At 39.8% G+C, this 19,049-nt stretch overlaps 1 protein-coding gene across 1 annotated transcript in view; it reads right to left on the reverse strand.

The window, feature by feature from the left end:
• Window positions 1-7,612: 7,612 nt before the first annotated feature.
• Window positions 7,613-19,049, reverse strand: part of LOC144891700 (membrane-associated guanylate kinase, WW and PDZ domain-containing protein 1-like) — a 119,123-nt gene continuing 107,686 nt past the window's right edge. The window contains exon 6 of the mRNA XM_078775649.1: window positions 7,613-7,685. Coding sequence (XP_078631775.1) covers window positions 7,678-7,685 — 8 coding nt within the window. The 3' untranslated portion in view covers window positions 7,613-7,677. The remainder of the gene's footprint in view (window positions 7,686-19,049) is intronic.

Below are 19,049 nucleotides of genomic sequence, written 5' to 3' on the forward strand. Positions count from 1 at the left end.
AACCTATTTATATTGGAACATCAATTCTTGATTTATCAAAGTCATTAATGTATGATTACTTTTGTAATAACTTGAGGAATAAATATCAAAATGATGTTAATCTACTTTATATGGATACAGATAGTTTTATTTTACAAATTAATACTGATGATGTTTATTCAGACATGAAAAAGGACATTAATATCTATGACACTAGTAATTACAGTCCAGAGAGTGAGTTGTTCTCTTCTAAAAATAAAAAGGTGATTGGAAAGTTTAAGGATGAATTAGGAGGAAATGTCATGAGTGAATTTGTGGGATTGAGGTCTAAGGCTTATGCTTATAAATACATTGTGAATAATGTTGAAAAAACTGATAAGAAGTTAAAAGGTGTAAAGAAAAATGTTATTAAAGAAACAATAAACTTTAAGGATTATTATAACTGTTTAACAACAAAGAAAGAAGAGTTTAGAAAGATTAATGGAATAAGAAGTTATAAACATAAATTATATTCAGAAGAGGTGAATAAGAAAGCATTGGGGGCTTTTGATGATAAGAGGTTTATTTTAGAAAATGGAATTGATAGTCTCCCTTATGGTTATATAAGTATATAAGTGATAAGTTAAAAAGGGGGGTTAGGGATTTTAACGGGCTACCGCCGCCTTTTTACTATTATATAAATGATAGAACCAAGTACCAACCAGACTAAAGAGTGGAGGTGTAATCAACCTTGGTATATAAATGGTAAACATAACGAATGTGAAAAATATCAAATAGGTATCATTGAAAAGTCAACTGGTAAAAAAATTTACAAAACAAATAAGAGAATTAATTTAAATACCGGTGAATTGGGTAAAAAAGATGAAAATATTTTTGAGTGGACGGAAAACTTTGATGGTTGGCAGGAAAATATATACTTTAATTTAAAAATGGTATGTGGCACTGGAGGCACTCAAACAAGAACATTGAGGGAGGTTTACCATTTTATCTTAGCTCAGTTAAAATATCTTAATAAAGAACCAAACTCAAACATCTTTTTTGTTAATATATTAGATGGTGAAGAGAGTGGCAAGATAATAAAATTATTTCCCACGCATAAACAAATATTTGTAGGATCAATGTTTGAGTGGTCTACTCGGGATCATTGAAAGTAAGAGTACCATCAGACCAAGGGGGAATCATTGTTTGAGTGTCAAAAGGCTAAAAGGTTCATAAAGAGGTGAGGAGAAAATTAACATGGAAGTGAATGGGTCAATGTTTGAGTGGGTCAAAGATAATCTGCCAAATGATATGTAAAAGAAGGATTATAGGTCTATAAGGGAAAACAAATATTTGTAATGTTTGAGTGGTCTAATGAACAACATTAAGGATAGGTACTATAGACAAAAGGTTCATAAAGATTAGGGTGGGAAAAATAGAGGTGTTAATGGGCAATGAGGTTAAGAGGAAAATTAACATGTAAGTCAATGGGAAAATGAGTGTCCCAGAAGCAACATATATACACTACTCCCATGGGTTCAGATCCAGCCCCTTTCTTTGCAAATTTGTTTCTGCACATGTACGAGTTTGATTGGGTCCAGAACATGTGCAGGAATAAATTAACAACTGCCCGAAGATGTGGAAACATCTTCAGGTTCATTGATGATTTGTTGGCAATTAATGATGGATTTATATTTGAGCAGCTTCATGATGATATATATCCAAAAGAACTTGAATTTAAAAAGGAAAACCAAACTTCCACTTCAGTTTCCTTTTTGGAATTACAAATTGACATCCATAATAATAAATTTCACACCAAATTATTTGATAAACGAGATGCATTTCCATTCCACATTGTCCGAATGCCTTTCTTAGACAGCAACATTCCCAAAAAGCTATTTTATGGTACAGTTGCAGGTGAAATAATAAGGACTGTAAGAGCAACCACACACAGCTCTGAACTGGTCAATAAATTACAACTAGTCAGACGTATGCGTGCGCAGGGAGCTACAGTTGGTAGATTTTAAAAAGTTTTCTTTAATATCACAAAAAGGCACCAAATCGAATTAGTAAAATACAATACGAATATTAAAAATATTATTCATGAGATCTTTATGTAAATACAGTACAATATAATCATTAAATATGCTACAAATCAATGTTGCTAGGAATCAGTGGTTGCTGGGATATGGCAGCATGCAAAAAACCGTTATAGGTGACAGTTTGAACATTCGAAGTGCAGTTTGATCGAAAGGTAGGTGCTGTGGTCATGCTGGTTGGTAGATTGATGTATTTAAGGTAAGATGTGCATGATTTAATGATAATATAATATTATCGAGTGTGTAAGGAAAGTTATAAATATATGATAATACATTAAATCCTATTGCGAGTAAAGTTGGAATAAGTGATGTTGCATTGATAGGTTGACTGACTGCCTGGACACAACTGAGGTTGTGGATCTACTGATTGACCATCAATTGATGTGGATCCATGATCGAGGTTGTGGATTCGCCATTTGGAGAGGTCCTGGGCTGAAAGGATCGAAACCTCGAGGAAGAACGGTGCCCAGCTGATGATCCATGCAGTCGGGAAACGAGTCAGTTGCTTACAGGTTAAGGTTCTTGCTTTAGGTAGACTCGTAGAGGAACTATGTTTTGAGGTATACAATTTAAAGAAAGTTGATTATGGGATGTTGTGAAATTAACATCATTTACAACAATCCTTTAAATTATTTAAGTTTAGGAACAACCGATGCTGTACAATTAATTAAGTGTGTGTGTGTGTGTGTGTGTGTGTGTGTGTGTGTGTGTGTGTCTGTGAATAAAAGAGAGATAGAATTGTGAGGAACAGAAATGAAAAAACGAGATGTGTGTGTGTATGTGATATGTGTGTGTGTGTGTGTGTGTGTGTGTGTGTGTGTGTGTGTGTGTGTATGTGTATGTGTGTGTGTTGGGCTTCATTTGCTGGCCACACCTTTTGACCCACAGGGCTCAAATTTGCCATGAAGAATGTTCACTCCCCCAGGGTAGTTGTGCACGATAAAATCCCCCACAAACCCACCACATCATTCAGCCTTGAATAATCCTGTATTTCCAGTCACGTGAAAAAGTAAGTACACCCCATGTAAAGTTTTGACTTTTTGAACATATTTCAACATACAGCTATTTGATCTTCATTTCAACATTATTGATAGATAAAGGTGATATAATATAACAAATATCATGAAACATTTACATTTTGTAGTCCATTGTATAATTTAAATAAACATAAATGCAAATTTCGCATGTGGAAAAAGTAAGTACACCCTTGGCTCTAATTAGGTGGTATTGCCCCCTTTGGCAGAAACAACCTCAAGTCGGCGTTTCTTATAACTGTCTACCAGTCTCTGACATCGACTGGGAGAAATTTTTACCCACTCCTCCATGCAGAATTCTTTCAGCTGTGCGATGTTTGAGGGGTTTCTTGCATGCACAGCTCGTTTCAAATCCCCCCACAACATCTCGATGGGATTTAGATCCGGGCTTTGACTTGGCCATTCCAGAACCCTCCATTTCTTTATTTTCAGCCATTCCTTCGTGGATTTACTGGTATGTTTAGGGTCATTGTCATGTTGCAAGGTCCACCTTCGCTTGAGCTTCTACTTCCCGACAGATGGCCTCACATTATCCTCAAGCACCCTCTGGTACAATGAAGAATTCATAGTGGATTCTATGATGCCCACATGATGGTGAGCTGCCCAGGCCCTGATGCAGCAAAGCTGCCCCAAACCATAATATTTCCACCACCATGCTTTACAGTTGGTATCGGGTTCTTGTGGTCAAATGCTGTCTTTAGTTTTCGCCAAACATGTCTTCTGGTACTGTGGTCAAATAGCTCTACCTTTGACTCATCTGTCCAGAGCACATTGTTCCAGAAATGCTGGTCTTTGCCAAGGTGTTCTTTGGCAAACTTTAGTCTTGCCCTGATGTTCTTTCTAGACGGCAAAGGTTTCCTCCTGGCACACCTCCCATGTAGATCAAATTTGTGCAGCCTCTTTCTAATGGTAGACTCGTGCACTTTGCCATCAACAGTGGCAAGAGCTACCTGCAGGTCCTGTGATGACATTCTGGGGTTCTTAGAGACTTCTTTCAGCATCTTTCGGTCTGCTCTCGGGCTGAACTTGCTGGGACGGCCTGGCCTGAACAAGTTGGCAGTTGTTTGGAATCTTTTCCACTTGTAGATGATCTTCCAGACAGTCGAATGATTGATTTCAAATTGTTTGGAGATCTTTTTAAATCCCTTCCCAGACTCGTAGGCATCTATAACCTTCTTTCTGAAGGCCTCAGAGAGCTCTTTTGATCTAGGCATGGTGATGCCGCACGCTTCAACAACAAAGAGCAAACCAAACTAAATGTCTGAGGTTTAAATAAGACAGGTTCCTCCAAGATCCTCTATAACGATGTTCTAATCATTTGCACCTGAGCTGGTGCACCTGATTCTAATTTTAGGTTTTTGAAGTAGTGATAAATGTAGGGGTGTACTTAACTTTTTCTACATGCGAAATATGCATTTATGTTTATTTAAATTATACAATGGACTATAAAATGTAAATGTTTCATGATATTTGTTATATTATATCACCTTTATCTATCAATATTGTTGAAATGAAGATCAAATAGCTGTATGTTGATATATGTTCAAAAAGTCAAAACTTTACATGGGTGGTACTTACTTTTTCACGTGACTGTATTTCCCGGATGTACCAAACAATGCGTGCGGAATTGCAGACGCGCAAGCGCCGATACTGGAAGGAGGTTCAGACAGAGTAGCAGAATAGATGTACCCCAACACTTTGACCTTCCCCCATCCAAAAACCTCCAAGACCCCACCACCCACCCCTTCCCATCCTGACCCCTAAACTCTGGTTCACCTGTGCGACCACGTTTCTGCCCCACCCCAGTTTATACTCCGTCTCTTCCCCTTCCTCCCACCAAAGTCCTCCACATTTACCCCCACCCCCAACCCCATTAAGTAACAAGAGAAAAACGACCACTGTGTGGTCACCAGCTGCGACGTGTAGAATCATGAGGATATCCGTTGCAATATGCACTACCAAATTCGACCAGTCATTAAATTATACGCATGCACTAGCGTCTTTTTGTCTTTCAGTTCTGGTCTTGTCCTTTGTTTTGCGACCTAATTTGTGTCAAGTTCTGTGAAACGAGATTGACATGAAAACATTCATGTTGTCTTTGTTGCTAAATTTATTCTGGTTTCTTCAAACAAATCGCGATTTTAGTCCGCGATGTTCTTACCTCATACCAACGCACGTCCGAGTGTACGCGCATGCGCTATTCAATAATTACACCTAATTTGTGTCAAGTTCTGTGAAACGAGATTGATATGAAAACATTCATGTTGTCTTTGTTGCTAAATTTATTCTGGTTTCTTCAAACAAATCACGATTTTAGTCCGCGATGTTCTTACCTCATACCAACGCACGTCCGAGTGTATGCGCATGCGCTATTCAATAATTACACCTAATTTGTGTCAAGTTCTGTGAAACGAGATTGATATGAAAACATTCATGTTGTCTTTGTTGCTAAATTTATTCTGGTTTCTTCAAACAAATCGCGATTTTAGTCCGTGATGTTCTTACCTTATACCAACGCACGTCCGAGTGTATGCACATGCGCTATTCAAAAAGGCACCCCAACAACAAGAACAACAACAAGGTCCTCTCACAGAGCTGCTCGTCGCAGCTAAAAATATTATCTTACCGGGCCAACTTGTGAACCAGTGATGGTATTTTTAAACAAACTTGGTATAAGTATCGATGATGCAACGATGAACTGATTGGATTATTCAATCAAGAGGTCAGAGGGCATTCCAGGTAAAAATGTGATAACCTCACAACAGCTGAAGGCATTTAAATCAAACTTGGTACAAATATGTATTTTGAAATATGATCCTACGTTCAATTCTGATTCTACGTTCAAGTTCAATCTACATTCAATTCATTCATATATCCTGGAACATGACTGCTGTCTATATGATGTAAAGATAAATGCATTACATTATGGGGCCAAGAGGTCCCATTAGGTAAAAAAAAAAATCTGTTACACTAACTTGTGAATCAGTGATGGGATTTTGACCAAACTTGGTACAAGTATATATTATGATGAAAAGATGAACAGATTCGATTTCGGCATCAAAGGTGAGACGTCATGTCAGGTAAAAATGTGATACCTGAGAACAGCTAAGGGGATTAAAATCAAACTTGGTACAAGTATGTATAATGATGTAATAATGTGTGCGGAGGCAAAATCGGTCAACATCACAACATTGAAGAGTTCCATTCTAGTTTATGTGTCAGATTCAGTTTTCCATTCCAAGTCATCAATTTTCCATCTGAATTCCGTCTTGTTTCAGTGACAATGAAAATACACATGGTATATTTCAGCTCGACAGAAGTTCTCAATCTCATGTCACCTGAAGGCAGCCCAGGATTGTGGCCATGTAAATGTCACACTACAGATGAGCTCTTGAAGTTATTAATAAAGAAAAGCTTCCAAAAATAATATACCAAAAGTTAGTTTAATATGAACCACTTCCTTTAATGTGGCACAATTTCCATGATCTTGAGTATAATAGGCAGTATTATCAGACAATTAAACTGTAGTTAATCCCTGAAATGCAGAGGTCACTGTTACAGAGCAATCGACGGCTCGGTTAACAAAATAACTGTAATGTGCATCCATTTTGGATTGCAAATTGTCCAACATTTTTTTTTTACAGCAAAAAACAAGCAACATTATATTGAATCCGTATCCAACTCAAAATAAATCCATCGCAATTGTTATTGAGCAGAAAGAGCGAATCTTCTGCGTGATGAAAACATTGATGCCATTCAATGTTATAAGATATTCCCACGATTGTAACATAAAATCAAATCCCACAAATAGCTATATTGTACATTTTCTTTTGTAGTAGTAATTGTAACCCAATAATCAGTGAAAATGGGTTACAAGGTTACCCCGAACAGGCCATGATACACTTACCATATAAAATTACAGCACTGTTCATTATCATTGAAAAAACGCAATTTTAATAACTTCAACATATTTTCATCCTCAGTTGTGTGTATATATATATATATATATATATATATATATATATATATATATATATATATATATATATATATATATACTCAGTTATCCATAAACAATATTTTTTATTTATAATGCATGTGTAATTCTTCTTTGAGTTTTGTCTTGGAAATATAAATATATTTTGTTTATCGGTGGACACCTCAGGAAGTTTGCGTAATCTCAAAAGGTGGGCTCTGAATACTCAGGTACCAACATGGGCTGTCATGAGAAATTACGCGACGATACCCATCTCAGTGGCTTTCTCTCACAAAGGTCAGCCAGTTTCTTTGTTTTTGTCACGTCAGCCAGAATATGAAGGTCGATCGAAATAATGCTCGCTGGAATTTCTTTAGTAATGGATATGTCCTCAAGAGGCCAATGATGGCACTTCATTTATTGATAAAGCAGCATACTATGATTGTAGGTAGTATCTTGCACATTTAAAAGATGCCCAAAATATGATATAAAATATAAAGAATCCAGAAGGTTCCACATTCTGCAAGAAAATGGCAGACTCCAAATCGGCCTGCAAGGTCTCCGACAATTGCCATTTCTGACTCGCAAATGTCTCTCATCATCCAAGGCATCAATGAGCTGAAAGAAAAAGTAAATCAAGGTTGTTAGTGATACCAGAAAAAGAAAGAAATACAAGTTTTTAGTGATACATGAACCATTACAAAAGTATTGTCTCTATGGAAACTCCAGTAATTTTCATAACATCTTATGCATGTAAAAAGGGGAGTGGGTTGGGTGGTTTGGGGGTGCACAAATCACAATACTTAATAAAAACAACTCAATCTTTTCCTTCACAAATTTTTTTTCATATTAAATGTTGACAAGTCAGGAGACGACGATGGTTCACGAGCGAGCGGTATTCAATGACAAAGGACAGACTATAACCGAAACAGGCCCAGACAGGCCAGGCCCGGAAATGTCAAAACGAAGGTTACTGACCTTGAAATGAGATAGAAAATAATGTATAATCAGTTATGAGGTTAGTTAGCTACACAATACCGAAAATTCGGTTCGATTCCGACAACTTTGAAAATTTGACTTTTGTGACCTTCAAAGGTCATAGATCAAAGATTCTGAAATTTGTTGTAAAATTTGTATTTCATGATGTATGTGATAATATAAGATCATGTACGACATTTCACCCTATCAGGAAGTGAACAATGTAATAAAACCATCAAAAATCGACTTTTCTAAATTTCGTGACCTTGTGACGACGTTGGGGCGAAAATGTAAAATCGAGCTCTGTGGGGCTAGACACATGACATTGGCGTAATGGCCTGACCAAATACCGAAACCCCTGTCAGATTCCACCAACTCCCTCGGAGAAGATGTAGCTTGAACTCGATTACCCCCTAAAAAGACATGTTTTTCGGGCGTCGCTCCGCCCACTCTCAGCAGGACACAACTAGATCATGATATCAACCTCCCACCCAAGTTTCATCAAGATCGGATGATATCATCGGGTAGTTATGCTGCGGACAGACAGACAGACAGACAAACAGACACACACCCATGACGAATAGAGTGGTCACTGTTTGATAACTCGTGAACCAATTATGACTTGCGCTATCTTATTATTACAAATACAAATATAGCAGGTGAGGAGGGCCTTCTTACACACCGAACCTCTCCACCAAATTTCGTCCGAATCCATGCACAACTTTTTGAGATATCCTGTTCACAAACAAACAAACAGATAGACAAACAAATGAAAAATCGGTCAGAGACCGAGGACTTGCCGGAATGTACTTTTTTATTGGCCATTTAGGACAAATATAGCAGCCGAACCACGTGACCAATGACGTCATGATGAACATATTTGATTCCCCATGGAGAGTTCTTTACAATGAGCCATGTCTCAATTTTTTCTATTCAGCACTTTCGGGGATATGGAGGTGCAAAGTTTTTCGTTTTTTCCAAGATGGCGGCCGAACCACGTGACCGATGACGTCATCATTAACATATTTTATTCCCCATGGAGAGTTCTTTGCAATGAGCCATGTCTCAATTTTTTCTATTCAGCACTTTTGGAGATATAGTGGTGCAAAGTTTTGCCGTTTTTCCAAGATGGTGGCCGACCACGTGACTGATGACGTCATCATTAACATATTTTATTCCCCATGGAGAGTTCTTTACAATGAGCCATGTCTCAATATTTTCTGTTCAGCACTTTTGGAGATATAGTGGTGCAAAGTTTTGCCGTTTTTCCAAGATGGCGGCCGACCACGTGACATATGACATCATCATTAACATATTTTATTCCCCATGGAGAGTTCTTTACATTGAGCCATGTCTCAATTTTTTCTGTTCAGCACTTTTGGAGATTTAGTGGTGCAAAGTTTTGCCGTTTTTCCAAGATGGCAGCCGACCACGTGACTGATGACGTCATCATTAACATATTTTATTCCCCATGGGGTGTTCTTTACAATGAGTCATGTCTCAATTTTTTCTGTTCAGCACTTTTGGAGATATGGAGGTGCTAATTTTTTCGGTTTTTCCAAGATGGCGGCCGACCACGTGACTGATGACGTCATCATTAACATATTTTATTCCCCATGGAGAGTTCTTTACAATGAGCCATGTCTCAATTTTTTCTGTTCAGCACTTTTGGAGATATAGTGGTGCAAAGTTTTGCCGTTTTTCCAAGATGGCGGCCGACCACGTGACATATGACGTCATCATTAACATATTTTATTCCCCATGGAGAGTTCTTTACAATGAGCCATGTCTCAATTTTATCTGTACAGTACTTTCAGAGATATAGAGGTGCAAAGTTTTTCGGTTTTTCCAAGATGGCGGCCGAACCACGTCACCGATGACGTCATCAATTAGGCACAGTCTATTCCAGGGCAAGACGAATATGTGTGCAAAGTTTGGCGATTCTCCGTGCAACGGTGTAGACGCAGTGCTGCAAACAGACAGACAAACAGATGAAAAATCGGTCAGAGACCGAGGACTTGCCGGAATGTACTTTTTTATTGGCCATTTAGGACAAATATAGCAGCCGAACCACGTGACCAATGACGTCATGATGAACATATTTGATTCCCCATGGAGAGTTCTTTACAATGAGCCATGTCTCAATTTTTTCTATTCAGCACTTTCGGGGATATGGAGGTGCAAAGTTTTTCGTTTTTTCCAAGATGGCGGCCGAACCACGTGACCGATGACGTCATCATTAACATATTTTATTCCCCATGGAGAGTTCTTTGCAATGAGCCATGTCTCAATTTTTTCTATTCAGCACTTTTGGAGATATAGTGGTGCAAAGTTTTGCCGTTTTTCCAAGATGGTGGCCGACCACGTGACTGATGACGTCATCATTAACATATTTTATTCCCCATGGAGAGTTCTTTACAATGAGCCATGTCTCAATATTTTCTGTTCAGCACTTTTGGAGATATAGTGGTGCAAAGTTTGGCGATTCTACGTGCAACGGTGTAGACGCAGTGCTGCAAACAGACAGACAGACAGATGAAAAATCGGTCAGAGACCGAGGACTTGCCGGAATTTACTTTTTTATCGACCATTTAGGACAAATATGGCGGCCGAACCACGTGACCGATGATGTCATCATGAACATATTTTATTCCCCATGGAGAGTTCTTTACAATGAGCCATGTCTCAATTTTTTATATTGAGCATTTTTGGAGATATGGAGGTGCAACGTTTTTCGGTTTTTCCAAGATGGCGGCCGAACCACGTTACCTATGACGTCATCATTAACATATTTTATTCCCCATGGAGAGTTCTTTACAATGAGTCACATCTCAATTTTTTCTATTCAGCACTTTGGGAGATATGGAGGTGGTAGGTTTTTCGGTTTTTCCAAGATGGCGGCCGAACTACGTAACTGATGACGTCATCATTAACATATTTTATTCCCCATCAAGAGTTCTTTACAATGAGCCATGTCTCAATTTTTTCTATTCAGTACTTTCAGAGATATGGAGGTGCAAAGTTTTTCGGTTTTTCCAAGATGGCGGCCGAACCACGTCACCGATGACGTCATCATTTGGGCACAGTATATTAGAGGGCAAGACCAATATGTGTGCCAAGTTTGGCGATTCTACGTGCAACGGTGTAGACGTAGTGCTGCAAACAGACAAACAGACAAACAGACAAACAAACGAACAGATCAACATACTTGCCGGAATATTTTCCGGCAAGTAATGAAAAATCGGTCAGAGACCGAGGACTTGCCGGAATGTACTTTTTTATCGGCCATTTAGGACAAATATGGCGGCCGAACCACGTGACTGATGACGTCATCATTAACATATTTTATTCCCCATGGAGAGTTCTTTACAATGAGCCATGTCTCAATTTTTTCCATTCTGCACTTTTGGAGATATAGTGGTGCAAAGTTTTTGCCGTTTTTCCAAGATGGCGGCCGAACCACGTGACCGATGGCATCATCATTAACATATTTTATTCCCCATGGAGAGTTCTTTACAATGAGCCATGTCTCAATTTTTTCTATTCAGCACATTCAGAGATATGGAGGTGCAAAATTTTTCGGTTTTTCCAAGATGGCGGCCGACCACGTGACATATGACGTCATCATTAACATATTTTATTCCCCATGGAGAGTTCTTTACAATGAGCCATGTCTCAATTTTTTCTGTTCAGCACTTTTGGAGATATAGTGGCGCAACGTTTTGCCGTTTTTCCAAGATGGCGCCCGAACCACGTGACTGATGACGTCATCATTTACATATTTTATTCCCCATGGAGAGTTCTTTACAATGAGCCATGTCTCAATTTTTTCTGTTCAGCACTTTTGGAGATATAGTGGTGCAAATTTTTGCCGTTTTTCCAAGATGGCGGCCGACCACGTGACATATGACGTCATCATTAACATATTTTATTCCCCATGGAGAGTTCTTTACAATGAGCCATGTCTCAATTTTTTCTGTTCAGTACTTTCGGAGATATAGAGGTGCAAATTTATTCGGTTTTTCCAAGATGGCGGCCGAACCACGTCACTGATGACGTCATCATTGAGGCACAGTATATTAGAGGGCAAGACCATTATGTGTGCAAAGTTTGGCGATTCTCCGTGCAACGGTGTAGACGCAGTGCTGCAAACAGACAAACAGACAGACAAACAGACAGACAAACAGACAGACAGACAAACAAACGAACAGATCAACATACTTGCCGGAAAATTTTTCCGGCAAGTAATGAAAAATCGGTCAGAGACCGAGGACTTGCCGGAATGTACTTTTTTATCCGCCATTTAGGACAAATATGGCGGCCGAACCACGTGACCGATGACGTCATCATTAACATATTTTATTCCCCATGGAGAGTTCTTTACAATGAGGCATGTCTCAATTTTTTCTATTCAGCACTTTTGGACACATAGAGGTGCTAAGTTTTTCGGTTTTTCCAAGATGGCGGCCGAACCACGTTACATATGACATCATCATTAACATATTTTATTCCCCATGGAGAGTTCTTTACAATGAGCCATGTCTCAATTTTTTCTGTTCAGCACTTTTGGAGATATAGTGGTGCAAAGTTTTGCCGTTTTTCCAAGATGGCGGCCGACCAGGTGACCGATGACGTCATCATTAACATATTTTATTCCCCATGGAGAGTTCTTTACAATGAGCCATGTCTCAATTATTTCTGTTCAGCACTTTTGGAGATATAGTGGTGCAAAGTTTTGCCGTTTTTCCAAGATGGCGGCCGACCACGTGACATATGACGTCATCATTAACATATTTTATTCCCCATGGAGAGTTCTTTCCAATGAGCCATGTCTCAATTTTTTCTGTTCAGCACTTTTGGAGATATAGTGGCGCAACGATTTGCCGTTTTTCCAAGATGGCGACCGAACCACGTGACTGATGACGTCATCATTTACATATTTTATTCCCCATGGAGAGTTCTTTACAATGAGCCATGTCTCAATTTTTTCTGTTCAGTACTTTCGGAGATATAGAGGTGCAAATTTATTCGGTTTTTCCAAGATGGCGGCCGAACCACGTCACCGATGACGTCATCATTGGGGCACAGTATATTAGAGGGCAAGACCATTATGTGTGCAAAGTTTGGCGATTCTCCGTGCAACGGTGTAGACGCAGTGCTGCAAACAGACAAACAGACAGACAAACAGACAAACAGATGAAAAATCGGTCAGAGACCGAGGACTTGCCGGAATGTACTCTTTTATCGGCCATTTAAGACAAATATGGCGTCCGAACCACGTGATAGATGACGTCATCATTAACATATATTATTCCCCATGGAGAGTTCTTTACAAAGAGCCATGTCTCAACTTTTTCTATTCAGCACTTTTGGAGATATGGAGGTGCTACGTTTTTCGGTTTTTCCAAGATGGCAGCCGAACCACGTGACCTATGATGTCATCATTAACATATTTTATTCCCCATGGAGAGTTCTTTACAATGAGCCATGTCTCAATTTTTTCTATTCAGCACTTTCAGAGATATGGAGGTGCACAATTTTTCGGTTTTTCCAAGATGGCGGCCGAACCACGTGACATATGACGTCATCATTAACATATTTTATTCCCCATTGAGAGTTCTTTACAATGAGCCATGTCGCAATTTTTTCCATTCTGCACTTTTGGAGATATAGTGGTGCAAAGTTTTCCCATTTTTCCAAGATGGCGGCCGAACCACGTGACCGATGGCGTCATCATTAACATATTTTATTCCCCATGGAGAGTTCTTTACAATGAGCCATGTCTCAATTTTTTCTGTTCAGCACTTTTGGAGATTTTGTGGTGCAAAGTTTTGCCGTTTTTCCAAGATGGCGGCCGACCACGTGACTGATGACGTCATCATTAACATATTTTATTCCCCATGGAGAGTTCTTTACAATGAGCCATGTCTCAATTATTTCTGTTCAGCACTTTTGGAGATATAGTGGTGCAAAGTTTTGCCGTTTTTCCAAGATGGCGGCCGACCACGTGACATATGATGGCATCATTAACATATTTTATTCCCCATGGAGAGTTCTTTCCAATGAGCCATGTCTCAATTTTTTCTGTTCAGCACTTTTGGAGATATAGTGGCGCAACGTTTTGCCGTTTTTCCAAGATGGCGACCGAACCACGTGACTGATGACGTCATCATTTACATATTTTATTCCCCATGGAGAGTTCTTTCCAATGAGCCATGTCTCAATTTTTTCTGTTCAGCACTTTTGGAGATATAGTGGCGCAACCTTTTTGCCGTTTTTCCAAGATGGCGACCGAACCACGTGACTGATGACGTCATCATTTACATATTTTATTCCGCATGGAGAGTTCTTTCCAATGAGCCATGTCTCAATTTTTTCTGTTCAGTACTTTCGGAGATATAGAGGTGCAAATTTATTCGGTTTTTCCAAGATGGCGGCCGAACCACGTCACCGATGACGTCATCATTGAGGCACAGTATATTAGAGGGCAAGACCATTATGTGTGCAAAGTTTGGCGATTCTCCGTGCAACGGTGTAGACGCAGTGCTGCAAACAGACAAACAGACAGACAAACAGACAGACAAACAGACAGACAGACAAACAAACGAACAGATCAACATACTTGCCGGAAAAAAATTTCCGGCAAGTAACAAACGAACAGATCAACATACTTGCCGGAAAAAAATTTCCGGCAAGTAATGAAAAATCGGTCAGAGACCGAGGACTTGCCGGAATGTACTTTTTTATCGGCCATTTCGAACAAATATGGCGGCCGAACTACGTGATACATGACGTCATCATTAACATATTTTATTCCCCATGGAGAGTTCTTTACAATGAGCCATCTCTCAATTTTTTCCATTCTGCACTTTTGGAGATATAGTGGTGCAAAGTTTTGCCGTTTTTCCAAGATGGCAGCCGACCACGTGACTGATGACGTCATCATTAACATATTTTATTCCCCATGGGGTGTTCTTTACAATGAGTCATGTCTCAATTTTTTCTGTTCAGCACTTTTGGAGATATGGAGGTGCTAATTTTTTCGGTTTTTCCAAGATGGCGGCCGACCACGTGACTGATGACGTCATCATTAACATATTTTATTCCCCATGGAGAGTTCTTTACAATGAGCCATGTCTCAATTTTTTCTGTTCAGCACTTTTGGAGATATAGTGGTGCAAAGTTTTGCCGTTTTTCCAAGATGGCGGCCGACCACGTGACATATGACGTCATCATTAACATATTTTATTCCCCATGGAGAGTTCTTTACAATGAGCCATGTCTCAATTTTATCTGTACAGTACTTTCAGAGATATAGAGGTGCAAAGTTTTTCGGTTTTTCCAAGATGGCGGCCGAACCACGTCACCGATGACGTCATCAATTAGGCACAGTCTATTCCAGGGCAAGACGAATATGTGTGCAAAGTTTGGCGATTCTCCGTGCAACGGTGTAGACGCAGTGCTGCAAACAGACAGACAAACAGATGAAAAATCGGTCAGAGACCGAGGACTTGCCGGAATGTACTTTTTTATTGGCCATTTAGGACAAATATAGCAGCCGAACCACGTGACCAATGACGTCATGATGAACATATTTGATTCCCCATGGAGAGTTCTTTACAATGAGCCATGTCTCAATTTTTTCTATTCAGCACTTTCGGGGATATGGAGGTGCAAAGTTTTTCGTTTTTTCCAAGATGGCGGCCGAACCACGTGACCGATGACGTCATCATTAACATATTTTATTCCCCATGGAGAGTTCTTTGCAATGAGCCATGTCTCAATTTTTTCTATTCAGCACTTTTGGAGATATAGTGGTGCAAAGTTTTGCCGTTTTTCCAAGATGGTGGCCGACCACGTGACTGATGACGTCATCATTAACATATTTTATTCCCCATGGAGAGTTCTTTACAATGAGCCATGTCTCAATATTTTCTGTTCAGCACTTTTGGAGATATAGTGGTGCAAAGTTTGGCGATTCTACGTGCAACGGTGTAGACGCAGTGCTGCAAACAGACAGACAGACAGATGAAAAATCGGTCAGAGACCGAGGACTTGCCGGAATTTACTTTTTTATCGACCATTTAGGACAAATATGGCGGCCGAACCACGTGACCGATGATGTCATCATGAACATATTTTATTCCCCATGGAGAGTTCTTTACAATGAGCCATGTCTCAATTTTTTATATTGAGCATTTTTGGAGATATGGAGGTGCAACGTTTTTCGGTTTTTCCAAGATGGCGGCCGAACCACGTTACCTATGACGTCATCATTAACATATTTTATTCCCCATGGAGAGTTCTTTACAATGAGTCACATCTCAATTTTTTCTATTCAGCACTTTGGGAGATATGGAGGTGGTAGGTTTTTCGGTTTTTCCAAGATGGCGGCCGAACTACGTAACTGATGACGTCATCATTAACATATTTTATTCCCCATCAAGAGTTCTTTACAATGAGCCATGTCTCAATTTTTTCTATTCAGTACTTTCAGAGATATGGAGGTGCAAAGTTTTTCGGTTTTTCCAAGATGGCGGCCGAACCACGTCACCGATGACGTCATCATTTGGGCACAGTATATTAGAGGGCAAGACCAATATGTGTGCCAAGTTTGGCGATTCTACGTGCAACGGTGTAGACGTAGTGCTGCAAACAGACAAACAGACAAACAGACAAATGAAAAATCGGTCAGAGACCGAGGACTTGCCGGAATGTACTTTTTTATCGGCCATTTAGGACAAATATGGCGGCCGAACCACGTGACCGATGACGTCATCATTAACATATTTTATTCCCCACGGAGAGTTCTTTACTTTTTATAACATAACATATTTTATTCCCCACGGAGAGTTTATTTTTTCTGTTCAGTACTTTCGGAGATATAGAGGTGCAAAGTTTTTCGGTTTTTCCAAGATGGCGGCCGAACCACTTCACCGATGACGTCATCAATTGGGCACAGTCTATTCCAGGGCAAGACCAATATGTGTGCAAAGTTTGGCAATTCTACGTGCAACGGTGTAGACGCAGTGCTGCAAACAGACAGACAAACAGACAGACAGACAAACAAACGAACAGATCAACATACTTGCCGGAATCTTTTCCGGCAAGTAACAAACGAACAGATCAACATACTTGCCGGAATATTTTCCGGCAAGTAATGAAAAATCGGTCAGAGACCGAGGACTTGCCGGAATGTACTTTTTTATCGGCCATTTAGGACAAATATGGCGGCCGAACCACGTGACTGATGACGTCATCATTAACATATTTTATTCCCCATGGAGAGTTCTTTACAATGAGCCATGTCTCAATTTTTTCCATTCTGCACTTTTGGAGATATAGTGGTGCAAAGTTTTTGCCGTTTTTCCAAGATGGCGGCCGAACCACGTGACCGATGGCATCATCATTAACATATTTTATTCCCCATGGAGAGTTCTTTACAATGAGCCATGTCTCAATTTTTTCTATTCAGCACATTCAGAGATATGGAGGTGCAAAATTTTTCGGTTTTTCCAAGATGGCGGCCGACCACGTGACATATGACGTCATCATTAACATATTTTATTCCCCATGGAGAGTTCTTTACAATGAGCCATGTCTCAATTTTTTCTGTTCAGCACTTTTGGAGATATAGTGGCGCAACGTTTTGCCGTTTTTCCAAGATGGCGCCCGAACCACGTGACTGATGACGTCATCATTTACATATTTTATTCCCCATGGAGAGTTCTTTACAATGAGCCATGTCTCAATTTTTTCTGTTCAGCACTTTTGGAGATATAGTGGTGCAAATTTTTGCCGTTTTTCCAAGATGGCGGCCGACCACGTGACATATGACGTCATCATTAACATATTTTATTCCCCATGGAGAGTTCTTTACAATGAGCCATGTCTCAATTTTTTCTGTTCAGTACTTTCGGAGATATAGAGGTGCAAATTTATTCGGTTTTTCCAAGATGGCGGCCGAACCACGTCACTGATGACGTCATCATTGAGGCACAGTATATTAGAGGGCAAGACCATTATGTGTGCAAAGTTTGGCGATTCTCCGTGCAACGGTGTAGACGCAGTGCTGCAAACAGACAAACAGACAGACAAACAGACAGACAAACAGACAGACAGACAAATGAAAAATCGGTCAGAGACCGAGGACTTGCCGGAATGTACTCTTTTATCGGCCATTTAAGACAAATATGGCGTCCGAACCACGTGATAGATGACGTCATCATTAACATATATTATTCCCCATGGAGAGTTCTTCACAAAGAGCCATGTCTCAACTTTTTCTATTCAGCACTTTTGGAGATATGGAGGTGCTACGTTTTTCGGTTTTTCCAAGATGGCAGCCGAACCACGTGACCTATGATGTCATCATTAACATATTTTATTCCCCATGGAGAGTTCTTTACAATGAGCCATGTCTCAAGTTTTTCTATTCAGCACTTTCAGAGATATGGAGGTGCACAATTTTTCGGTTTTTCCAAGATGGCGGCCGAACCACGTGACATATGACGTCATCATTAACATATTTTATTCCCCATTGAGAGTTCTTTACAATGAGCCATGTCTCAATTTTTTCCATTCTGCACTTTTGGAGATATAGTGGTGCAAAGTTTTCCCATTTTTCCAAGATGGCGGCCGACCACGTGACTGATGACGTCATCATTAACATATTTTATTCCCCATGGAGAGTTCTTTACAATGAGCCATGTCTCAATTATTCTGTTCAGCACTTTTGGAGATATAGTGGTGCAAAGTTTTGCCGTTTTTCCAAGATGGCGGCCGACCACGTGACATATGACGTCATCATTAACATATTTTATTCCCCATGGAGAGTTCTTTCCAATGAGCCATGTCTCAATTTTTTCTGTTCAGCACTTTTGGAGATATAGTGGCGCAACGATTTGCCGTTTTTCCAAGATGGCGACCGAACCACGTGACTGATGACGTCATCATTTACATATTTTATTCCCCATGGAGAGTTCTTTACAATGAGCCATGTCT

The sequence above is a fragment of the Myxine glutinosa genome, chromosome 4, assembly GCF_964187855.1.
Source record: "Myxine glutinosa chromosome 4, kmMyxGlut1.1, whole genome shotgun sequence".
Classification (NCBI taxonomy): Eukaryota; Metazoa; Chordata; class Myxini; order Myxiniformes; family Myxinidae; genus Myxine; species Myxine glutinosa.